Genomic DNA, 26,976 nt, shown 5'->3' with positions numbered 1-26,976 from the left:
GCTCATAACTTGAATTTATCATGCTTTAAGAATATTGAAACCTAAAACATGCTTTTCTACGGAGCAGAAATAATACCTAATTAATTCTCCAAAGAATTGATGATGGTTGGCGACTTCTCCACGTGACGCTTTGATACTAGACCACGGATCTTCTCTCTGATCCCCGAACTGTACTCCAATATCAGTGTAGGCTGATCTCACTGGAATACTAGGAATTAAATAAAGAAGACAGAAATTCTACTCCACGGAGGAGAGGAAAATTCGACCAACACCTACAAGGGGGGGGAGGCAAAAATTTTAGAAAATAATATTCCCTCCGTCCACAAAAAATAGATCACTTTGTGTATGGTACGGGTTTTAATGTAGAATTATTAAAGTAAGAGAGAGGGGGAGAAAAAGTAGGTAAAGTAAGAGAGATAGGGAGAAAAAGTGAGTAATGTATGAGAGAGGGAAGAAAAAGTGGGAAAAGTATGAGAGATAAATTTTCCATTTTAAGAAAGTGATCTATTTTTTGTAGACGTCCCAAAATGGCAAAAGTGATCTATTGTTTGTGGACGGAGGGAGTAACTCTTATTTTCTATCTCCTTTATTCTCCTATTTATATTACGTTCATTTTGGGCCCATAAATGGATCTATAGAAGGTTTTGGATATGGGCTCATCCAATTTACTTTTTAATAATTAAATTGAACCCACAATTTAATATAAGCTTTAATTGGAATATTACGAGCAACCACTACAGAAGTAATATTGAACTCTCCCCGTCCTAATCTGAAATTATAAGTAATCTGGGTTTCCGTTTTAACTTTCGTTTCTCGTGCTTAAGATAAAAATATCCATTAATTAATTATTGTCTGCTATGGACTTAATTAATTAATTTCTTATTAATTCCAAGAGTGGACTTAGCATGAAACGCTTATTTAATATTCATAGAGTGATCAAACCCCAACTAGCTAGGTTCCGAATAATAAAACCTTGTTTCACGCCCCTCTTGAGGACATTATCAAACGAGACTCACCTCGCGCATGATTCAATGTAATAGCAATCCTAGCACCACTAGATATTAATCACCACTACCCAATTGTTCTGTAATACTTCATGTTTGAGTGACACATTCGATGAATATTTAATATAACTTGCTACATAATCGTGAGAGGAGGTTGGAGAGTTAGATCCACTTAATAGACACTACAATTAGCTTTCCTTAAACCGGCACTGTTAATTGAAAGTGGGGACTTTTCAAGGGTCTTAGGAGCTTTTAGGAGTTATGAATCTAGGATTGACAACCCTAGTGTTAGTAATCTACACTTGTACCGCATGGGCAGAACTAGTGTGACTCGTTCTATCGAAGTATAAACTGTGCTAGGGTATTGTAGTTGGAACTTGTATAACCATAACTGTGAAGGCACATCCCTGGAATTCTCTTATTTCTCATATCTTTATCTCTAGTATTTGTTGCAATTAGTTGTTTATTGCTTTCAGTTTCCTTGTTTTCAAAAAAGTTTTCACAAATCCTTGGTTTTTCAAATTGTGAAAGAAGCTTAGTAGAAGGTAGCCAGTCTGTGATATTATTCCCCGTGTTCGACAACCCGGTACTAACCTTTAGCTATACTAATACCTTGTATACAGGCAGGTAATTTTAGTGGTAATAAAAAGTGCATCACCAGAATTGTTAGCTTGTAGAGAAAAATTCCCACAAATCTATAAATATTCCACATACTTCATCATTCAAGACATAATTCACCTAAGAATTCCCTATCCAAGAGATTCATCATCGACCATCCAAACATCATTCTATACTTAAAGACTGGAGTAAGAGAATAGACAGAAGACTAAAGCCATCAAGATTCTACCGTTGGGTTTTGCCATAGATTGTTATTATGTATTCTTATTTTATTATGGATTGTGTCACATCGTCTATGGATAAATAATTTATTGAATTCTAGGGATTGGAAATTAACTCTTTATGTTTATTTAATTCCAGCTTCTGATATCCTAAACTTATAATTATTTCGGTCAATTCTATGAAGGGGAATCGAGAGAGGATCCATGTGTTAGATTTAGATTGATGACACTATAGTTAATATTCCAAAAAAGGTAATCTTAAGACTGATGGCTTTTTTAATGGTCCATTGAACTTTTAGGAGTTACTATTACCTAAGATTGACAACTTTAATGCTAGTAATCCAAGTTGTTCGGCAAACGACAGTAATTAGGTGACTCGCCCTAGTAACCCTGAAGTCGCTGGTTGGATATCATAACTGTATTTTGAATAGACTGGCGTAGTGAAATTTTTATCACTGGAATTCCCTTGTTTCATGTGTTTTCTCAATCAAATCAATCGATGTTTTTCTTTACTTATTCTATTTAATTGCTTTGTTTGCTTATTTAGTTTAGTAGTGTTTTTACCCCAAAACTCTGTTTGTCCAATAGTATCTGAAGTTTAGTACTCCGCCCGCCTTACAAGAGTATGCGTTCTTTACTTTTTAGTCCGTCTCATAAGAGTATGCTCTTTCGAATTTTGCTCTGTGGGTGGATTCTCCAGCACATGAACGACGTTGTGCACCGAATAAGCATAATGTGATAAGTAATCAGCAGCAAAGTTCATTTCCCACTAACAATACTTTAATTGTTTTTTCTTTCTACCAATGGTATGAAACATATTGGACTTTAGGGCAATGTCATGTGAATGTTGGATTCATCATACCAACTCCACGGTCCGTGTAGAGTTGAAATATAGTAAAATGTACTCCCTCCGTCCCAATTAAGTTGAGAGAATTCTTATTGGTACAAAGATTAAGAACTGAGTTAAATGATAAAATAAAGTAGGAGATATGTTCGCGTACGCGCGTCTCTTATCTCTCTTTAAAGCTGGTGTGTGTCTTCGTGAACTGCTCAAGTTGGGCAATCGACCTGATCAGGCCAGCCTATTTCTGCCTGTTTACCTGCAAAATGCGGGTTAGTGGATCGGGTAAAATCTCAGGCTGATCAAGCTGAGTGGCTCCAACTTGAGTGAGAGGAAGGGAAGAGCTGAAAGGAGGGCGATCGAACAAAAACCTTAACCCACTAATACTAACTAACTAGAATAGGGAAGTAAGGATCGATCCCACAGAGATGAGGCGTTGTGACATGTTTGTGTGATACGGCTTGGGGCTTGGCTACTGCCACACTTTACTTTGGGGGTGGATTAAGTATCTACTGGTTTGGAAAGGAGAAAAACTAACTAAGCTGAACAACTAAACTACCTACCTGATCAACTCAAAAGACATTACTTTAAAAAGACAAACAAAATAAACGGGGTTGTCAGGCCCCTGTAAAAAGGTACGAAAAGTAAAACAACTTTAGCAGAATCGTCTTCCCCAACAGATTAGTGTAAAGAAAACAGAGCAGCGAGCAGACCTAATCGGACGTCAGAAATTGGGATTAACCGGAAAATAAGGCAGATCTAGAACTACTAAACAGGGTAAACGAAAGAGCAGAAACTAAACATTATAACCATGCACGCATGAAATTCAGTAGATCCAAATGTCAGATACTTAATCCACTCCGGATCCAAGCCATCCGAACCCAGCAACAACGAAACCCATCTCCGACTACTCCGACTCAACCGATTTACTCCGATCAACAACAATCAAACCACAATTCAGCCTCAAGCAAACAGATCAAGTGCGAAACGCATCCAAAGCAAGTAAACAACAGAAATCAACATAAATCAGAAACGAAAACGAAAAGTAAACCTCCATAGCTAAATATCCAGAGATTCAACAACCATTCAACTGACGTTGAGCTTCGAACAGCGAAGTCTCAGCACAAAAGCAGCAAAAACAGAACTAAAAAGAACAATTGTTTCTTCGTCCTTTGCAAGGATGGTGGTACACAATGATCAACTGATAATCAAGACGAAAAACCCTCAGAATTACCCCATTGTGTGCAGTGTGTGTAGAGAAAATTATAAGAGAAAGTGAGCTAAGAGTTGGAGCGTGAAAAAGTGATGCCCAGGTATGATGTGTTCTCCAGTATTTATAGACGGGGAGTTGGCTTCTAGATTTTTCTTTGAATTCTCCATTTTGCATCTCCTTCTTGAAGTTTCCTCCGTTTGTCAAATATTTGCTCTTTTGCTCCTTTTTCCGCTTCTTTCCTCCGCCTGGCAAATATTCTCCTTCTTTTCATCGGCCCGGCGGTTTCTCTACACAACCTGACTTAAAATGTTAGACCTTGGAAATCACTGAATTTACCCCATAACCGATGCATGAAATTGGCCTTATCAACGCTTCTGCCCTTCACACTCTAGAGTGGAGTTGTGAAATCTTCTCTCCGGCGCAGGGTCAGGCTGGCTCCGGTTGATGATTGACTTGATCAGCTCATTTGCCGCATATTTTCTCATCTTTTCCTCAAGTTTTGCTTCCGCATTCCGGAATGGTGTGATCTTCGATTTCTGGCAAAATCTACACACACCTGGCTCAAAAAGGGTCGTTAGTTCACTGATTTAAGCGCAGTTTTACTATAAAACACATGCATGAAACTAGCCTCGTCAAGATAAAGGGAGACTAATGTAAAAGAGGGAATAAAGTAAGAGTAATTGAATGTTTCATTTTTTGCCAAAATAATAAATGACTCAACTTAGTTGGAACATCGTGTAAAGGAATATGATTCAATGTAGTTGGAACGGCGGGAATATTAGAATTGAATTGAAGTAAAAGATAAAATATGCATTACAAGAGAATTAAAAATCAATTATAGAGAAAAATAAAACGTATTAAAAGAGAATGCAGAGAAAAAAATGTCTACACTAAAAGAGAGAATCAGAAAGATATAAAATCTACTTTACACTATAATCGAACTTGGGTATTTGAGAGGAGATGAGACTACCATTTACCACTTGATCATTTATATACATTACTTATGAATGGATCAAAATCCAATATTATGACTTTGTGTGTAACAGCCCGCCCTCCTAGGATACAATAAATGCGACAACTGCTACCCAAACCGACTCCAAAGAAGTAAACATAGGCTAGGGTTCCATTTAAAGAGTATTGACCAAAAGGATTGAAAGAGATATCAGAGTATTTAATGCAACAACTTAACCTAGAAATTCAAAAGGAGATAGATATCATAAATGAGAATCAAAACCTTAAGAGTACGACATAGTATCCCAGACAGAATCACATGAAAAAGGCTAAGGCCACAACCAAGAGTAAGATGCAAATATTCAAAAAAGAAATACTAAAGTGTATCAAAATTTCAGCGGAAAACGACCAAGAGAAAGTATAGCTATGTATGGTGACACACTACACTTAGAGTTCAACATATCCATATTTATTAATCAAGCTGCTCAACACCCGCCACCACTCGTCATCATTCAACCTGCACATAAGCAAAACACATGCAGGGCTGAGTATTTTGAAATACTCAGTGAGCTCGTTGCCAAAACATTTTATAAGTTATGCCACGCTTACCAAGTGAACTCGAGTTTTAAGCAGTTAAAAAAGAATATCACGAGTATCATAAAATATATTTTCATAGACTGGCCAGTCAAAATAACCTCCCATTTTCACATCAAATTAACAATCATTCCATGGTGCGACGAAAGTGTGGCCATACTTTTCGCCCACGAGACCGGCCGACTAGCAAGGACGGCTCTCGATCCCATCGTGTACACAGCCTGGTAGGGCTTGCGGCCCATACTCAGACCCGAATTCGTATAAGCAGATCAGATATCACATTAAAACAAACATAGGCATGGCATAACAGTTAAACCACCCTTATAACACCGAATAACATTTTGACAAAATAAAAGAGAGTTTTAAGAGTAAAGTCCACCTCGATTGCTTAGTTTTCAAGTAGTTTCGCTTTTCCGTTATCCGGCTTCGCAACCAAGGTTTCACCTTTTAATCACATAGGCACATATCACAAATTAGGTTCAATACTACTCTTACTCATGCATGTCTCATTACTTTTCCCCCTTCCCAACGATTTATCTTATCATTACTAATTAACCAAGATCATGTTTATCACACCATATTACTTAACTATCAAACACACACTACACAACACATCAACATACACACACACACACACGCACCACACACTCACGGCACACACACACATACACATGTCCCCACATCCCTTTTTATCCCTTTTTCACTCAACTAAGATGCATGAGGGTTCAAGAAGACCGATTAATCGGTTGGAAGAAGAAAAGAAAAGGTAGAAGAAGAACAAACATAACTCTTAATCGAAAATACCTTTTTAGCGAAAAACAATCGGTAGAAAACAAGTATTAGCCTTGATTCTTCAAAGTTCTTGGATTAAACTTCAATTTCTTCTCAAAGAATGAAGGATTAATGGAGTAATGTTGAAGAAAAATTGAGAGAGTGTATGGGGGTGAGGGGGCCGAAAATATGGGGGCTAGGGTTGGGGTTTTTGGTTCTTATTTATAGAGTCCAATGAGATCTTTAGGTAATAAGAATAGAATATTTGGTAAGATCTTTTTCTCCCAATTAAATAAATAAATAAAATAATATTGTGAAGTAGGGAAGAAGAATTAACAAAAATAGGCTAGGCATCTAGCATGGTATTTTCGAAAATTAGGCCTTCCAAAAAGCCAAGATTTTATTTTGGTATTTTTCCATATCGAATAAAATATCATGGAGCAAAATAAAAATAAGGAAAATCCTCCATGAAACAAGGTAAGGGGCGATTTCTATGCCTTTTAAATAAGGCATGGATTTCTTGAATATTGACTAAAATAAAGTAAGGCAAGATCTCTTGAAGTATGGAAAGATTTGGTAGAAAAATTAAATTCTAGGTATGGAAGGAAATCAAGTAACGAATCAAATAAAATAAAACAATTCCTTCCTTCCCAAATATAGTGATTTTCGAAAATCACTAGAAAAATAAGGGGGCTCGATTTTTACATCTCTAAACAAGGAAATAATTGGCTCTTGGAATTTAATTTGGATAAATATCCCAAGGATTAAATAAATTCCGGAAAAATAGAAATTCTTTCTCCAAGGGGTCTAGGGTTCGAAAATTACAAGAATTAGGGTGATAAGTATTTATGGAATTTTTTTCTAATATTCTCACTCACCCATAAACAATTTAATTGCCACATAATCTCATAACTTAATATATCACATGCCACATCATTAAATCAAATAGTTTGACTTTTCAAACTTTCAACACAAACCCTAACTCAAATCGACCATATTAACTCGTGAAATAAAAGCATTCTCGATGCCACGTCATCAACAATTAATTCTAGGGCTCAAAAATTAGGGTTCTAAATCCGGGATGTTACATTGTGGTTGTGGGATAACTGATGTATCTGTTGGGACTACCGCAGCGGAAGACACGGAAACCAAACAGGTCCTTGACCGGATCTATTTAGGTGATTATGCATTCGACTCCAATTTCATGCAATTTACATAGATCTATAGATATAACATCAAATAAACACATAAGCATGCAATTTGATGTAGATTCGATTGTTACCTCATAATCCATCATTGGATTGACGTTGCTAGCTGCACCACCCGGAGATCCTTGGTTTATCGACCACGAATCTTCCGTACTATTCCCTCGTCCTTGATTCTCCATCCGTGTGGGCGGATCTTAGAAAACCAATTAAATAACTTTGAATGGATCTAGGGAAACCCAATACAAACACCAAATTGTCTAGATCTAATCTTATGAATTAGGATAGATCAAGAACAATAATCAAAACCCTAATTCTCCCATATCTATGGCTCGAAAGTCGAGACCAAGAGGAAGAGGAAGGAGGCGCCGATTTCTAGGCACTAGGGTTAGGGTTTTGTGTTGTCTTGGATTGTATGCTAGGGTTTCCCTTTCATTCATTATTTATAGTGGACCTTATTGGGCTAGTAAGGGGCTTAGGTAAGAGAGAATTATCACAAACACCGCAACCGTTCCAATAGGTAGCCAAAGCCTATCTAGGTTGTGAATACGTTTTTCTTCTTACTAGATCTGGCCAAGTCCCCTACTGGAAAACTCATGAGGAGATTCATCGAATTTCCCTACTTGACCTTCTTAGTAAAAAGCCTTAGACTTGTTTATCATATTTCAACAATAAACCATTATATTATATTATTTATTCTCATAATTAGGTAAACAAGTGGACGTGGCGTTTCTCGTATACATGCACAAGCTGACTGTACAAAGGCATGTACGCTCGAAGCATCTTTTACTATACAAACCCCAACAGTATCTCCGTCACTACTAGAGAGTTTCTCCTCTCTTATCTTTCGAAGACGAGCAAACTATGTTTCAGCTCAATTAGATGACGGGGTATTTCTTTTTTGCTTCTAGAGCAAAACTTAGGTTCCATATTTGTACTGCGTTTTTTTTTAAATCCGACTTTGGGAGAGACGCATTACGGTCATGCGTCTCCTTTTAATGAAACGCACGAGCGTCATGCGTTTTAGGGTAAGACGCATAGAGATCATGCGTCTTTGAATTTTTTTAATTTTTTTTTTTACTTAGAAGACGCATAAGCGTCATGCGTCTTAGGGTAAGACGCATAAGCGTCATGCGTCTCTTTGTCGAATTAAACAGACGCGGCAGAGGCAGTAGCTTCATTCTGCACAACAGAGGAAGAGAGAAAGCGATTTTTTGGTCGATTTCCGGCGATTCTCGCCGATTTTCGGCCATTTCCTCTTATCTTTCGGTAAGTTTTATTCAATCTTTCAACATTTCTCACTTATTCGTTGTTTATTGCATAACATTAGGGTTTCTAATGCCAAACTTGTCAAATTTACTAAATTAGGGTTTATAGAAAAAAATTGTCTCTAATTGTTATTATGTTGTATATTTCCTAAAACGCATGACGCTCGTGCGTTTCATTAAAAGGAGACGCATGACCGTAATGCGTCTCTCCCAAAGTCGGATTTTAAAAAAAACACAGTACAAATATGGAACCTAAATTTTGCTCTAGAAGCAAAAAAGAAATACCCCATTAGATGACTCTCCACTCCCAAATAATTTTTTTTTAATAAAATAAAATGAAAATTTTGAACTGCATATCACATGTGACACTATAAAATAATCTAGTCACTAGTTGATGTGGTAAATCGTACACTTTATATCATACTAAGTGCTACTAATCTAATACTTTATTTATAGTGAAGAGATTTAAAAGAATATTGGCATATAATCTTTGTAAGGAAGAGAGGAGAAATGAAGAATATGGAAGACATTGTCAACATCATTACCTTTACTAATGGTTTGTGCTATAACTCATCTTTTGAATATTAAGTTGCAATTTATTTTACCAAAAAATTATATTATACTTTTCATTTTCATATATGGCCCAGCTTCATTTAGTGCGAACTTGAGACTTTGATTTCCCTTTCTTTCTTTGTTCAGATGTTTCACAGAGATGGATGAGATTGAAGTGCAATCTGATCGTTTATATTGTTGTATAATTGAAATATTCGGACATATAGGCAAAGGAATGTGATCAAATACTAATAATACTTACATGAATATGTCAATACAATTATGTGTTAGAAGCAAAATGTCAAGATAAATTTGTGTTGACATACTCATATGTTACTGTGTTGACGTTTTTAATATAATGTGTTGATTAGTTAGCAAGTAGATAGTTAGCACACTAACGTAACTCGGCAAATACTCATTTCTCATCCTCAAAAATAAATATTGAATTTGTCTTAAAAATATGATTTGTCACAAAAGTAATAAATACACCATCTATCCTCTAAAAGTAAAACTTAAAACTTTGAGGATGATATAGATTTATCGAGACATTGATAAAATATGAGAGATATGAGGAAAAAAGTGATCGAAGTATTATTAATATAGAATGAGGCTCACTTCGTAAAAGTGAAAGACATGCCAATAATGAAACTAAACTAATTTTGTGATACAGACCAAAATGGAAAAGGATTGTATAGTTTGGGAATGGAGGGAGTATCATATTAACAAATTGTTCTTTGACAAAGAAATGCAAAAGATGTTCTCTCATTCATCTAATAATTCTGGGGATTCCAATCATCTAGTGTGCTGCGAGACTCGCGTTACTCCTGAACTTCCAAAGTTTTGTCATTTCAATATTAATAGAGAACCTTTCTGTTTAATTTAGTTTCGCTTCAATTTTATTGATAGCAATAAGTTTGGGGATATGCACTTTGAATAATATTAAAACTAGTCAAAAGTAAGTATGAGTAGAAACTGAAAAATGAAAAAGCACCATCTCATGTAATGTTCATTGATTGACTTCTTCCTGTCCTTTTCAAATGAAGTTGATTACCTTATGTTCTCCTTAGTTTCATCTCACCTCTAAATGCAATGAAAATTAACTAGTATAATATTCTCACTATGCATGAAAAACTCTTTGATTACAAAAGGAAAGATCATAAAATGTATCTTGCGTGTGAGTTGACCAAGCAGTAGAAAGATTATTATCTGAGGTCAAAGGAGGTTCGAGCCATCTCAGATGACTTCTAAATGAAAATTTTCGCCCCTGCCTATGTTAAAGGTACGCATCAATCAAAAACTTAAATGTATTAACATAAAAAATTAATGATTTGTTTTACAAGTGCTTATAGTATATAGAGATTTATAAGATTACTTTGGTACGATGTAGAAATTGAGGAGAATGATAATGCGGTAGATGAAAAGTATTCCCCCATTCTAGAGAAGATAACACATTTCTAGGTCTCACGAGATAACATGTTTGATGGTTTAAACTATGAAAGATGAATAAAGTAAGATAATCAAAAAATTGTTGAGTATTTTAAAATAGAAAAAAGTAATACTCTAAGAAAGAGAAAATGTTGCGGTATATATTTAAATTATTTCCTAAATAGGTAAAGGGTTATTTAAATTTATTGGCGGGATAAATGGACTACGATTTACTATTGTCCTAATTAATACTGCTTATTGCCTTATTTCATAACTAATTACTTATTTATGCTTATTTTCCACAATTAATTTGCCCAAATAAAGATGAATGCCTGCTACGAGTTCACGCATCCAATTTTACTATTTCAAAAACTGACATGGTGTTTACAAAAAATTGTTACTACCATTTTCATGGTATCATTTAAGGTATGATGCTATAACTGGAAATGTGACAAGGGCATCATTTGAAAAAACAATGAAATCATTAATGTACATATCAGCCAATATAGTTTTGTTGACATATAAACAAGATTTAGTATACAAAGGGTGGGTCAGAAATTGTAACAAGAATGTGGGAAGTTAGAGATAATATATAAGTATAACTAGCTATGTTGTTGCTCACCTAGCCATGACCAAACTATATCCTCAAAGGCAGATTTTATATTTTGTCCTAGCAAATGCTGATAGTCCATCAAATTACCACTAGATTTTTTCATCTCCACTAAATGGTATGAGGGGCCAATTTCATAGATCTCTACATCAATGGACAATTCATATTTCACACACCCCTCTAGCTTGAACGACCCTCGCTCCTTCTTCGTCAGTTTGAACCCCGAGTGGCGTGCAACATCCTCAAGCTTTGACACGATACAAGCAACCGTGCTTGTTGTTGTGAACCGGGCATCCTCCTTCTCGTCCTGACTCACAAACAAACTTGACAAGTCTAATCCGCTCGAGAGAGAAATGATGTCAAATGCATTCAGATTATCCGGCCTTGCAAGCTCCATAACATCGAGTTCTAAGGGTATCGTAACAATACTATCCATGTTCGCCTCGTTTGCCACCGGATGTGTGGGAGTCAAGCCTTTCTTGAACCACGGATGTTCCATGATTCTTGCAATGGAAATCCTAGTTTTGGGATTTGGATCAAGAATCTTAGATAACAACCTCTTTACTTCAGAAGAGAACCAAGTAGGGCATTTGTAAATACCTTTAGCTATCTTCCTATACATATCCATAAGATTTCTACAATGGAACGGAAGATGGCCCGCGAGCATCACAAATAGTATCACACCGCATGACCAGATGTCGGATTTGGCCCCATCATACCCTTTTCGGCTTATAACCTCAGGAGAAACATACGCAGGAGTCCCACACGTCGTGTGAAGTAAATCATCCTGTCGTTTAGACTCTGCGAGCGTACTTAAACCAAAATCCGACACCTTCAAGTTCCCATCTTCGTCTAGAAGAAGATTCTCGGGTTTTAAATCACGGTGATAGACGCCTCTGTTGTGGCAAAAATCAACAGCACAAATCAATTGCCGGAAGTATGTCCTCGCGGTTTCTTCCTTAAATCGCCTTTTGATAATCCTCTTGAAAAGCTCACCGCCTTTCGCATATTCCATCACAAAGTATATCTTGGTTTTGGTGGCCATTACTTCCTCAAGATGCATTATGTTTTTGTGCCTTACCATATTCATGATAGATATCTCACGTTTGATCTGATTAATGAGCTCAACTTTCACTATTTTTTGTTTATCAATAACCTTGATCGCCACACTCTGTCCTGTTCTAACATTCCTACCATGGTAAACTTTTGCGAAAGCGCCTTGACCTAACATCCTCCCTACTTCATATTTCTTCATCAATATGTTCTCCTTCGTCTCCATACGCTAGATACGAAACTGCAGTATGATTCCCGCAGTTTCGTTTCCTCTCTTGTTCAAACAGCCGACATGAACGACTCAACAAGAATACACATCTTTCAGCATTCCAAGAGAGTTTGGGTATCGATGGAGACTAAGGAGAACCTCTACATCATAATAGATTAAGTAAAAGGCTATTAGTATGTGAAGCCACACTTACACACAACTTTCTTTCGTAACATGCAAAAAAGGGTGCGATCCATTGCTAACTTTCCTTAAATTGCTAACTTGCTAATTCATCAACGCAGTATATTAAAAATGTCAACATGACGACATTGATATGTCAACACAAATTTAAATGACATACTTATGTTTTTGTGTTGAGATTTAAATATTGACGTCAACCCAAAGACGTAAGTATGTCAACTGAATTTGTGTTGACATATTAATGTCATCGTGTTGACATTCTTAATACACTGTATTGATGAGTTAGCAAGTTAGCAATTTAAGAAGAGTTAACAATTGATCATATGAATTGTTGAAGTCACCTTATTCATTCATCTCAAAAAATATTTGACATATTCAATAGTAAACATAAAACCTCAGTCAAGGATTTTTCAAATTCAAAACACATAAATCATCATTATGCAGAATATATTGTATACTTGATCTTTTGCTAATCCATTGAACGCACATTTAGTCTCAAATACAATATATTTGCAAAAACATATATCTATCAACAAAAAATAGTCTGACCAAATTAAACATAATTAATCATAAGGGACGCACCCTTGTTAATATCTAACGCAAGATGAAAAAATGTCCTGAGAAATAATGCAGCATTTTTAGAAAAAATGTCATATTCATGCAATAATCCTAAAATTTCTATTCATTCAAAAAGATGTTTGCAGTAATCTTAAATGGAAGAAAACATAAAATGAGGTTGTTGTGAAATGCAATGGAGATCGTACCTTGATGAAGATCGAAGCAGAGAGAGCTTCGGGTCGGTTGGATCCAAAGCCACAGAGAGGAATGCTGAGGTGACCACTTTTTTTTCTTGTTGGTATAAATATGGACGAATACAAACTAGCTATTTAAGGAATGTGTTTATGTTTCGTGCATGTAGTAAAATCTCAAGTATTTCAAATAATATTTACTTTTATAATTAATAGTACTATTGAATATCTACTTATGACATAATAAATAATTTTCCTACGATGTTCAAACTCAAGATCACACATTCTTTTATCAACATAATATTTCCTATCCTACATTTATTAATGACGTGAAGGAAATATTCCATTTTTCTCTTAGATCTTATATATTTTTGTTATGTTTATAAAGTCATAAACGTTTATTTCCTTTCGCTGGATTAGAATTAGAATCAAAATAAAAACAGAGCTAGGAAATAAGTTGAGGAGCTTTTTAAATCGGGTAAAACTGTCACGATAATCCACACGGACCGGGTAAACTCGTCACGACAATATACCCCAGTGAGTCAGGTGAGTTGTGCGAAATTGTCCATAGCCTCGTACCTAAACGAATGACTCTTGTCACCAGTTTTACCCAATATTGTAAGCATTCCACGAAAACCTTTCTATATGAGGGGATTCTGGACTGTGGGCATTATTCAATATATGAAAATACTCATACAAACATATTTAAAATACAAGGAAGAATAGGAATTAGAAGGGATAAGAAGATTCAACCTATGAACTTCATCATCACAGGGACAAACTAGCACTGACCACTGAAGATGGTCATGATATCTATGGTTCAAATTATTTGTTGTGTAACTTACATTATATAGACACGGGCAACGCTGAAAACGTGCCAAAAATGTTCTGTGTCAGAATGAATTAAAGTTACATTAGGAACAATACGTGATTTGATACCCCAGATATGGTTGGAGCAATGTCTTCTGTATCTAGGACCATTGCATTTATTATAATGACTTAGTTTCATCACAACTTAAAATAACCTTTTCAATTAATAAATGATTAAAAAATTAGTATAAATTCAGTTGCATTCAAAATGTATTATGACCAAGAAACTGAGATTGCAAATAACTCAAGCAAGAGAAGAATGAGATACCAGATATGTCACACAGAAAAATCCCAAGAAACACCCAACATAGTAATAGAAAAAAATAGTAGACTCCAAACAACGTGAGGCACTAAGATGGTGCAGTCTTTTTCTTGGTAGGAATTGGCACTTGAATAAACCCAAATTTCTTCCTCTGAATGAAGTATTGCTTATGCACACTCCCTTGTCCTCCATCGTCACTCTTATTCGGATGTAGAATAAGCCTGCTCTGTTCCCTCAGCATTTGGCTCAACGACACATGATGCCTCTCCGTCATCACTTCGTCCTCCACCACCACCTTCCTGCTGCTACTCAGCACGTCCGCCATCGACCTCATCTCCTTCTTCTCCTTCCTCTCCCCTCCCCCGCGCGAGTTCCTCAGCTTCAACTTGGCAAAGCCACGCTGCACATGTGTCCTTGAGAATCTATCCTCTATTGAGAACTCCGAGGATTTGCCCTCATCCTCGGATTTCTCAATGCTGGCTTGCTTGGCCTTCTGAGACAGGGCTTTGTATTCCTCGAAGGAGAGTGTGATCCCATCGCTGGCGTTGGTTTGGACGAGGGCGATGGCCTCTACAGCCTTGGCGGCGTCCTCCATCTTCTTGGCGGCATTGAGCCTCATCTCGGCCATTCGGATGCAATCCTTTGTGCGCTCTATCTCCGCCATCGCCTCCATCACCTCGTACCTTGAGGCCTCCGTCATCTTCTTGAACTGCTCGGCCTCGAACGTGATGGCCTGTTCGTGGTTCGACAGGGTTAGATGATGATTCTGTTGCTCTTGCATTTGCATCATGTTTGCCCTGTGAAGCAAAATTTTATCTTTTCTTAGATTCTTGTTGAGGGACTCAACAGAGGCTTGAATTGCAGCGAGATCAACCGACGTTTTGCTCAGGTTCAGCTTTGCTTGGTTGAGCTCGCGGAACATGAGCCCGGGCGAGGGCCACGTCGGGTTCTCGTCGATGAAGGAGGAGAACTCCGGGATGAGATTCAGTTTGAGGTCTTGGACGAATCTTTTGGCTGCCTCGAGCTCATTCAAGACGCTCAGTGTTTGTTTTTCTTTCATTATAAGATCCCTCTCCAGTTGAACCGCCTGTTCCTCGATCTTCTCTGCATTGAACCCCTCGTTCTTGTGCTGCAACCATCACAAAAATTGTCGGTCAGTCAATGTCCCACTTCGGCCATAAGAGCAATCATTATGAGGTTTATAGACTAAATAGCAGGCTAGTCTTAATAGGATAAGTTCTCATATTTGGCATGAAACATTGGTGCTTTTGGCCAGAACCAAAAATATAAATAAGCTGGTGCTGCTGAAATATTAAAATTATTTTAAAATTTAATAATATTCATTTTTAAAAATATATAATAGTATCAGAATATTAATTTTGCATATAACCTTTTTACAAAAGTCAGAGAATAACATTTTCTCAAGTGAAATTATAAGCCAAAATTCCAAGACACCCTGATAACAAAATTTTTGATAATTATTCACCATAAAATTATAAAAATTATAAATTTTTAAAATTATTTCTTCTTCCGTCCACAAAAAATTGTCTCTTTTGTGGACGGAACAAGTTTTAATGAGAAATTTGATAAAGTAAGAGAGAAGGAGAAAAAAGTGCGAAGTAAGAGAGATATGAAGAAAAAGTCGATAAAGTATGAGAGAAATGAGAAAAAATGGGTAAAGCATGAGAAAGAGACTTTCCATTTATAAAAATGGGACTGTTTTTTGTAAACATTTCAAAATGTCAAAATATGACTATTTTTCATGGACGGGGAGTACTATTTTCTTGTATGAAACCATATCCCTAAATGCTTACTCTCATTAGCAATTAATATAAAAAAAATTAAAAAATAAAGTATACAAATCCAAAATAAAGAGAACACCATCTAATACACAAATAATTAATACATAAATTGATTATATGAAGAACTAAATTCATACGCCACGCAAAATTGATACATTAATTAGAACTTAAAAATTGATAGTATAGTTTTATAGGTGGAAAAAAGAAATAAATATATGACTAGAGTTATAAAACTAATTATAGTACTATTACTTCTTGGGGATTAAATGATAATTGCCAATAAATGAGTCATAACCTGTCAATATAAAAAATAAAAAATAAAACAGCGAGAGACCCTAGGCGGCCAGGAATTAAATCGGAGTTATATTAAATAGCTTCTACTCCACTTAATACAAATGGCCCAATTAAATTTATTATGCATTCCAGCCCAACATCAAAACCTAAGCCCTTAACTTCATCTTCTTCCTTAGGAACTCAACAGATTCTGCAACTGGTCGGGCGGCGCGCCCTTACAATTTCCGGTGGTACTGGTGATCAGGAACCAGCAAGCCCCCGCTCCAGCGAGGGCTTGGCCTATGCTGGTTCCGCCACTGGGTGCTTTTATTGAGAGCCTGAACAACTCGGAGTGGTGGCCGACATGGGCGGACCCAAAGTGTAAGGGGGAGGGGCTTAAACCTTCAATGAAATATTTTTATAAACTTTTTTCTATTATTTTTTTTTGAAATTCAGTCAAGTTTGGTGTAAGTTATAATGTAAAAGCTCTTAGGTTAAAATAAGATTTAGAAATCCCAGCCCCTATGAATGATTATTTATGCGTCCGCCCCGGATGGCCGACAAAGAACTCACCGTGACCAACGAGCACGTTTGGGGCCGACTCGAAGTGTTGTCCCATTGAGTCAGTCACAAGGTCGGGACCTACTTACCATTTATTACTCCGTGAAACATTTTTTTGGCATGAGATAAATGTTTCATGAAATTTTATGTAGTGTCGTGAGTTACTTTCATTGTGTTATTTTCATTTAGTAAGAGAGGACAAAATAGATTTAGTGTTATTTTCATTTTATGAAATATTTTATTTTTAATGGAATAATCAAAAGAAAGAAAGTATTTCATTTTTAATGGAACAAAGAGTACAGGATTAACTCATTCAAATCCTACGCAAACACTTCAAACTTAAAACTAACATTGTAGCAGAAGAAACAAGAAAGAAGCGAAGCAATTACACTGGGAAGATCAACTAAGTGAGGAGGGATCCACGGGCCGCTGCCGCCGAAGTGGTCGACAGCCTCCTTGACGGACTCGAACGGCGGAGAAGTGTCGATTTCCACCCGGGGGTCGATGATCTTTTTGGTATCGGCGGCTTCAGCCATATATACGGAATGTGTTTTGAGTGAGGAACTTGGAATTCAGAGAAATAGAATGTTCGTTAACAAGTGCGGCTATATATGGAGAAAGAGGCGATTATTGGGATTGGAATTGTAGTAAATGAGCATAATTGCAATCATGGTGTTTTGGGGTAAAACAAGGGACCATGTATAAAGATAAGAAAATTTATGGGATTCTATTTCCATATTATACTGAGCTGTATAGTACATTGGATTAAAGTAAATCCTGATTAAAAAGAGAAACTTTGGACCATTTGCTTTTAGACTTGTAGAATAAGAGAGAGAGAGTGCGTGCTCAGTGCTCACGTGTACTAGCATGTAGTATTGTGCTTCGCCTTCGTCCAAAAGATTATTGAGACCGTTGATTACAGACAACAATTCAGTTCAATTGCATATTCTCTTGCATATTCTCTCAATCCCGTAAAAAAAATTTTTTTTTTTTTATGTCGTCCCATTAAAAATAAAATACACTATGTTCCATTAGAAATGAAACGTTTTCTTTTTTTGATTGTGTCATTAGAAATGAAACGTTTCTTGAAATAGAAACAACACTATATCTATTTTGATTATTTCATCTCTCAGTCCCGTTAAAATTAAACTTTTTTTTATGTCGTCCCATTAAAAATAAAATACCCTATGTTCCATTAGAAATTAAACGTTTTCTTTTTATGGTTGTGTCATTAGAAATGAAACGTTTCTTGAAATATAAAAAACACTATCTCTATTTTTTCATCTCTCTTACTTTACTCACAAAACAACACAACATAAAAGTTCGTGCTAAAAACCAAATATTTCATATTTATTAGGACGGAGGGAGTATTTTGTAAACTATAAACAACACTACCTCTACTTTTCATCCCTCTTACTTTATTATTCCCTCCGTCCCACAAATAATGTCACACTTGTGGGACGGCACGAGATTTTAGGAGGTTTTATTTTGTGTGTTAAATGAGAAGAGAAAATATAATTTTTATATTCATGTGAGAGAAAACATTTTCCAAAAAGGGAAATGTAACATCTTTTGTGGAACAAACTAAAAAGGAAAGTATGACATCTTTTGTAGGACGGAGGGAGTATCTCTTTATTAAGTCAAAAAAACACTACTTAAAATATCATGTTGAAGATCAAATGTTTCATACTTAATGGAACGAAGAGAGTATGTCCTAACTCCAAAATGCTACTTCCTCCGTCCGCGAATAAGAGTCTCGGTTCACTTTTTCCATAAATGGTAATAGGGTCCCACCTTCCACTAACTCATTTCACTCACATTTAATTTAAAACTAATATATATAAGTGAGACCCCTATTCCACTAATTTTTTTCCATCCACTTTTCTTAACATTTCTTAAAACTCATGTCACTCATGAATAAGACTCCTAACGGCGGACGGAGGGAGTATTATGATTATACATGCCTTCACATATAGTCTCAATATTTCAGCAAATGTTTTATATTTAATGGGACGTGTATTTCTAGCACTAATTGCATAAAGACACAATGACGATCCCCAACTCAGGTGCGCCTCCAGATTTGTATTGTTATGAATTTCAATTTTACATTTGGTTGGAGTTTAAATAATGAATAGTGCAAACTAATAGGAGAGATGAATAGCTAGAAGGATGATCACATGTGTCTGTGGCCTGGAAGCTGATGCGGAAAAAATGAGAATGATGGCATGGCAAGGAGTGTCGTGACTAGAGAGATGGAGAGAGGTATACATTGCAGGTGGCCAAAAATCCTTTTTTTTTTCTTTCTATTTTTGTAGATTTTACAAAATTAGTCCACGTTCCATTTATAGAAAATTTTTGCATAGCTCATTCCTGCACATCATCTTATTTACAAATTAAATCATTTGAGCTTACAACTAAATACTACTGATAATATATATCCTACAATCTATTAATATTATTTTGGTAACTTTTATATTTTTTTCTCTTTCGCTTATTAATTTCGCATTAAAATTTGTACATCAATCACAAAGAGTATATTTTAGAGGAAAAATGAAAAATTATGTTAGTTTCAATAAATAGAAAGGAACCATATGTCATGACACACGCAATGTAACAGCCCGGCATTTCTAGGGTATAATAAATACGGCGACTGTTAACTAGGCGAACTTAAAGCGACAAAAATGTAGACTAGGGTTTCATTTAAAGAGATTTGACCAAGCATTTAATGAAGTATCAAGACAAAAATTCAACGGCTAACTCACGAGAATCAAGATTTAAAAGATATAATAGACTAAGCTCAAAAGTCAAAGGTTTAACTCAACTCCAACAAAACGCAATATTTCCCAACATTCCAAATCAAAGAAATAGATTCGAAACAACCAAGATAATAAGTTTTTCCAAAAAATTCAGCGGAAGCATTTCAAGAGAAAGCGGAGCCATGTATGAAGACACGACAACACTCAAAATTCCCAACCATTCATTATCATTCGACTCAACCATCTCAACACCACCGACCGCCCGTCGCCCCTCAACCTGCACATAGGGAAAACACATGCAGGGCTGAGTATTTTAAATATACTCAGTGGACTCATGCCAAAACATTTTATAATTATGCCACCCTTACCATAGTGAACTCGAGGTTTTGCATTTATATAAAGATAAGCATCGAGTATCACAAAATATTTCATGAACTGGCCAGTCAAACAATACCTCCCATTTTCTCATCAATTATCCTTTCATATGGTGCGACGAAGTGTGGCCACACTTTCGCCAACGAGATCGGCCGACTAGCAAGGACGGCTCCCGATCCCCAGTGTACACTAGCCTGATAGGGTTTGCGGCCCTACTCAGCCCCGAATTCGTTTATATAGCCACTGTAGCCTAATGGAGCGTACTCACAATCTAGGCATCGGGCATACACAATATCCAAAATAATTCATAGGAATGGCATAACAGTTTAATCCACCCTTATTTCTCCAACATCATAAATTTGCATATAGAAGAGTTTAAGAATAAAGCTCACCTCGATTTCCTTCGAGTTCAACAAAAACGCACTTCTTCTTGATATCACACCGGGAACGCGAACTATCACCTTTAGTTCATATTTTTCAAATAAGTCTCAAATCATGGATTCAAATTATGCATGATCTCACATTTCCCTTTTCCCTTCGATTATTTTCAAAATCAACAATCAAAATCAAAGTACGATTATCATATCATTTTTATTCACACAACAACTCCAGATTTATCATCAATCCGTGTCACGCATGAGTGCTTCTCTACACACAACACACGCACACACATGTGCACGCCTACCGAGGCATGCACATACACACACACTCTCGGCCACACACACAGACACACACATACATCCGAATTCACCGATTAATTTCCCCTTCACTCGTTCTAAATGCATGTGGACTCAGAAACACCGATTAATCGGTAGAGGAAGAAAAAATTAACAATAGAAGTACCTTTTCTTGCAAAAACAAACGGTAGAAACAAGTAGAATCTTGATTCTTCAATGAATTCTTGAATTGCAGCTTCAATTCTTCTCCAAAAAATGAAGAATTAATGGAGAAAGTAGAAGAAAAATTTGAGAGAGTGGGAGAAAGAGAGAGATCGAAATTTTGGGGAGTGGGGGGCGTTTTTCTGTAGTGCTAGGGTTTAGGATTTCTCTTCTATTTATAGAGTGCAAGATATAATCCAATAATTAAATAAATAAAGATTTGGGAGAGATTTGTTTGGGGGAGTGGCGTTAATTTGGTTGAGGAAAAGTAGGGAATTCGAAATTTAGGCTATTTAATTAGCCTATGATTTAATTTGAATATTTCACGGAGCAAGAATAATAATAATACTCCCCAATTTAAAAGGAAAAGTGGCGTCACTTTTAATTCCTTAGAAGGAATTTAATTTAAATCCTATTTTAATTAGGATATGGCAAGATCTTCTTAGATTTGGCAAGATATGCTAGGATATTTGAATTTATTTATGGAAGAGAATAAACAAGGGATCAAATAATATAACAAAAATAATCCCTTCTCCCATATCACAAGGGATTTTCCAAAATCCCCCTAGAGACAAATATAGGGGCCGAAAATTTCATCAATAAATAGGAATAATCGGACTTTGGATTTAATTTGGATAATTATCCCAAGCAATAATTAAATCCAAGAAATATAGGATTTCTTTCAAATAAATAGGAGAGGGTCGAAAATTTCCACATACTTAAATAATGCTCCTATTAAATTCTCACTCATCCCTTAGGATATTATTTCACCACAATTATTTTCCCCACATCAAAATATCCGCATATTCGGATTTCCACCTCCATTCCACATTTTCCAACGACTTTGACCATTCCACGGTCACGTCATATTTTCCACAAAATTTACTATTCAATAGCCACGTCACATATTCCACAAGTTGACCATTCAACTCAATCTCAACTCACAATCGCAATTAGGTCACAAAGAATATTGCAATTTACCACTCATCATTTAATTTCACATATCATAGCATTAAAAGCATTTAATGCAAAATTTCCACGTCACAAAAATTAGGGTTCGAAAAAGCGGGGCGTTACACGCAATCAACACAGCTACAAAACACTATTACTTCTGAAATTAATATACTATATATTCAATTTAATAAAAAAAATTGTACTAATAATTTATCTTAGATCATCTCCAACTGTACACCAAAACTCATTTTTGGTGTAGATAATTTCTCCAACCATACAACAAACTCAAACCCATTTTTGGGTTTTTCAATGGAATAACATCAAATATGGTGTTTACTCCAAAATTTTGTTAAAGAAATATTCAAAAATGGTGTAAACTTAAAGATGATGTAAATGGTTGCAGTAAAACTACTTTTTAGTATGACATATACTCAAAAATTGGTTTGAGTTTGACGTAAATGGTTGGAGATGGTCTTAGACGATTAATTTCCTCTCAATATTTTGAATTGCGTTTGTTAGAGTGGGAGCAAGGGTGGGGCACGTACAATTTGCTTTATTGTTTGATTGGTGTGAGAATGACATTGCTATACCACCTAGTTGATTTTGACCAAAGTTACAAAAGCACAAAATAAAAGGAACCATATCAAATTTCACTTTGTAATTATTACATTATTAGCAACACTATCAAATGGGATTTAACCTTTTCCGTGATTGCGGGATTTTTTTTATTGAAATGGTACCATTTGCATAAGGTGTGGAATTGTTTCTTGAAATAAAAGTATTGATTTCAATAGATAAACTCGAATTGATATGCTAGTTGTATAATTGGCAAGTCTATTGAGCATATCCAGTGGCTTTAGGCCAGCCACAGGCTAGCCACTCTCTCTCTCTGCCACGTCATCAGCACTAAAATTTCACCTATCATATCATCATTTTAATCAAATAGGCTAGCCACAGGCTAGGTGCAATAAAAATAATTTAAAAACAACTACATTTACGGAATTAAACACAAAATACGGAATTAAATTTACGACACATATACGGAAAAAATTCGTTAATTTAATTTAAATAAAAAAAAGTACATTAACTAAAAATAAAAAAAATTACATAATAAAAAAAATCCGGGCTTCCACACACGAGCCACCGCCCCACTCTACTCCTCACTAGTTTATTAAAAAAATACATTAAAAAATGCAATAATTTTATATAAATTAAAAAAAGGGTTATCCAAAAAAAAATTACATAATTACAAAAATTCATAAAAAAAAAATACATTAAAAATGCAATAAATAAATGCATAAAAAATACATTAAAAAAATACAATAAATAAAAAAAATGCATAAAAAAATACATTAAAAAAATGCAACCGGCTAGCCGAAATTGAGCCTACAATGGCGGCTAGCGGGATCGGCCAGCGGTCGGCTAGCGCCCGCAAATCGGCTAGCCGAAATGCCGCTGGCCGGTTCCAATGGTTCGGCTAGCCGACCGACTAGCGACGCGAATCGGCTAGCCGCTATTGAAGATGCTCTTATGCTTTCTTTGTTTAAGGCAATGCCAACCGGATCGTGACAGTAATTTTATTTCATTCAATTCCTTTTGAACCTATTCATTTCGCTTGGAGGATATTTATGAATTATTTTCTAATTATTGAAGAAAATTATAATGTACGCAATCCATATGTTATAAGCGATCAGTTTGCGTTACCCTTTTCAAAAAATGGTACAAAACCTTTGACATTAATTTTTACTGATAAAATATAATTACTCAAGCCAAACCTTGATTCGATTCATTCAGTACGATATGCATGAGAGTCTAACTTTGAGATTGTCACTGATTGATATGTTGTTGAACTCGTGCTAAAGTCACTCGTTGTAAAAATGGATCACACACCCCTTAATGGCTATAAGGGGGTGATTATCCAATAATATATAGATATAAAATAATTATCAGTAAGTCAATAGGAGACAAGAATGAGGGTTTATTGATTTGCACTATGTGTGGGCCAAAATCCATATCGGACATTCGAGCAAACAAAGAGATTTACATGGACTTGATTTCTCTGATACCAAGTAAAAATAACCCCCTTTAAAAACACATTAAAGAGGTAAGTGACACATTTTTATATGCTATATCATTACATTAAAGAGGTAAGTGACACATTTTTATATGCTATATCATTACTTAATTTTTAAGTTAATAATAAGAAGATAATACATATTTGAATTTTCATTTTACAAAATGTTTTGAATTTATGTTTGGGTTGAGGGCGAGCTACTACATACTCCAGCTCATATTTATAGCAGATTTGGATCCATAAAGAGTCAGCGAAAAGATTAATCACTTTTATTCCAAAAGGGTGTAGAAATTTAAAAGAATTTATTTTATTCAAACAAAGAATTACCAAAGTTTCACTTTAGTTTTTCCCTTTTTCCTTTTTCCTTTTTCCATATGAGTGCCTTTTTGCCTTTTGTTGTGTGTGCTGTCATTATTACATCCTTCCTTTAACCTTTCTTTCCTTCTGCACATCATTTGGGTGTGTGAGTGTCGACGTCTAGTACGGAATATATCCATATTTATCTCGAGTTTAATATGGTTAACCTGTTTTTTCTTATTCCAAAATTTGAATAGTTAACAATCAATCATATTTATCGGGGAGACTTTGTTTTGATTCTACGAAAAGTGTAATGAAATATTTCCACAATCGACAGGTTGTTAATTGAGTTTATTAATCTAACATCTTCTTTAGTTATGCAATGTAGTGCCAAATTCCATACTATAGGTTTGGCTTCATGAATTCCAATTAAGAGGATCTTCTGATGAATTTTCAGCCTATGTTAATATAATGTGTTGATTAGTGAACAAGTACACATTAAGATGATTAGTGTTTGATCAGATCTACTCCTAAATAATCATAATTTGTGTTGACATATTCATATCACTGTGTAAATATTTTTAATATAATGTGTTAGTTTAGTTAGCAAGTACACGTTAAGATGGTCTGTATTTGATCACATTTCCTCCTCAGTAACCATAACTAATCGGTTGCCTAATAGAAGGCTACAATTTCTCGTTAATTATATGATCCTTGTCAAGTGGAGTATCATTTGTTTCTAGAAACTCATAATCATAGATGGTGCATTTTCCTATATATATAAATTTCATATCAACAATCTCAAGACCAATTAATCTGAAAAAGTTACGAATGAAATATTTCACTTTATGGCAAAAATAATTGTTCTACCAGCAATGCTATGATAATCACTTCTGATATTCAAACCTATTATTGAAATTAAGCAAGTCGATATCGTCGCTAATTATTACTTTACCCTAATTTTACAATAATACTACACTTGAGAGGCAAAATCCAAATTGTGTCATTTTCTTTTTATAATTTTTTTTTCGGGCGATATGTTGTGGTTGGAATTGGAATATGATGGCAGATATTGGTAATTGGTATCCACCGGATCCCCGCGATGATTTATAGGCACCTTAATAAGTGGGATAAATGACCCAAGAATTAAAAGCTGCTACATAACCAAAGGCAGAGATCAATCCCCTGGCCATTTGGTTAAAGATCGACGAGTCTCATGCCACTCGACCACATCCCTTGTGTCTAGTTCCGTCAAATTTTGATTGCAAGAATGTGGAATTGGATGCTACCTCTGCAGGAAGTTTGGGAGAGGAATAAGAGTAAAATTTTTTATTAAATTTTTGTAATTTTTTCGATTTCAAATGAAAACTGGGATTTTTTTTTCTACGTATAGAAAGGCTAAATCTATTCAACGTTTTTAAAAGTTAAATACTAACACCGACCATTTCATATTGGAATGTGTATTAGCCAAATGGCAAGGACATACTTGAATCTAAAATCTAAAATCCAAAATCCAAAATCTAAAAGCTGAATTAGAAAAGTTGAATGAGAAGTCATGACATATAGACAATGTTCTAACATCGATCAATTTGAAGTAAAGACTCGTCACTCCCTACAGCAACATGGGAAAGGTTGAAACGTAATTCACTCTTAAAAAAAGTGGATTGGATCCTGTTACAAACTCTCCAAACCCGGTGGACACCCCCGGCCCGGCAATGACGAGGAGCCGGCAGTACATACGCCTGGCGGCGAGGGGGAAGACAGAGCATCAAACAGGGCACCAGAGGAAGAGGAGGTACCAGAGGAAGAAGAAGCGCGGGAGGACACGCCAGAGACCGCAGCATTGGAGCAAGAGACAACGACACAGAAGCTGAGGCCGAGGGAGAAGATCAAGCCTCCGGACAGGGGCGGAGCTAGGGTGGGGCCAGGGGGGCCCCTGGGCCCCTCACCCTTTCCAACTTTACCTATATATTATATATGTACAAAACAATTAACAAAGTTTATAGTGGTGCAATTGGTAAGGATGATGCACATGTAGCTGAGTGAACTCAGGTTCGAATCCTGATCTTGCAAAATTTGTCATTTTTTTTATCACTGTCTATAAATATGATGTTAAATTTTCTCTTGAGACTTGAATATGTTTATGTTCTATTAGATATTCTAATGCTAATAGTTTTGTTTATTTTCTCTAGTAATTTATAATCTTATAGCTAGTAATCTTGTATAAATAATTTTATTTTGTAACTATTAAGAATAATTTTCATAATTTTAGAACATATGTAAATACTATGTCATAGCATAATAATATTATTAAAAATCAATTTTAATGATATGCTATTTATTTTTAATTATATCGATGTTGACGTTGTCAATGTATCTTTATTTTTATT

General features: G+C 35.6%; 2 protein-coding genes across 3 annotated transcripts; both read right to left on the bottom strand.

Annotated features, from left to right (window-relative positions):
* Window positions 1–11,177: 11,177 nt before the first annotated feature.
* Window positions 11,178–13,569, bottom strand: LOC125190199 (CBL-interacting protein kinase 2-like). Its single transcript, XM_048087423.1, has 2 exons — window positions 13,500–13,569; window positions 11,178–12,695 (listed from the first exon to the last, which is right to left on the bottom strand). Exon 2 carries the CDS (start codon window positions 12,550–12,552, stop codon window positions 11,266–11,268), a length of 1,287 nt encoding a protein of 428 aa, XP_047943380.1. The 5' UTR covers window positions 12,553–12,695; window positions 13,500–13,569; the 3' UTR covers window positions 11,178–11,265.
* A 1,018-nt stretch (window positions 13,570–14,587) lies between these two features.
* Window positions 14,588–17,909, bottom strand: LOC125187369 (WEB family protein At2g40480-like). Of its 2 annotated transcripts, XM_048083952.1 has the most exons (3): window positions 17,642–17,909; window positions 15,495–15,745; window positions 14,588–15,413 (listed from the first exon to the last, which is right to left on the bottom strand). In XM_048083952.1, exons 1-3 carry the CDS (start codon window positions 17,786–17,788, stop codon window positions 14,705–14,707), a joined length of 1,107 nt encoding a protein of 368 aa, XP_047939909.1. In that variant the 5' UTR covers window positions 17,789–17,909; the 3' UTR covers window positions 14,588–14,704. The 2 variants fall into 2 exon arrangements, with proteins under 2 accessions (XP_047939909.1, XP_047939908.1); XM_048083951.1 differs by having other exon boundaries at window positions 14,588–15,745; window positions 17,642–17,908.
* Between the last annotated feature and the right edge of the window lie 9,067 nt (window positions 17,910–26,976).

Source organism: Salvia hispanica, chromosome 5 (genome assembly GCF_023119035.1).
Source record: "Salvia hispanica cultivar TCC Black 2014 chromosome 5, UniMelb_Shisp_WGS_1.0, whole genome shotgun sequence".
Classification (NCBI taxonomy): domain Eukaryota; kingdom Viridiplantae; phylum Streptophyta; class Magnoliopsida; order Lamiales; family Lamiaceae; genus Salvia; species Salvia hispanica.
The sequence above is the reverse complement of the archived record's forward strand: the minus strand, read 5'-3'. Positions and strand labels throughout refer to the sequence as shown.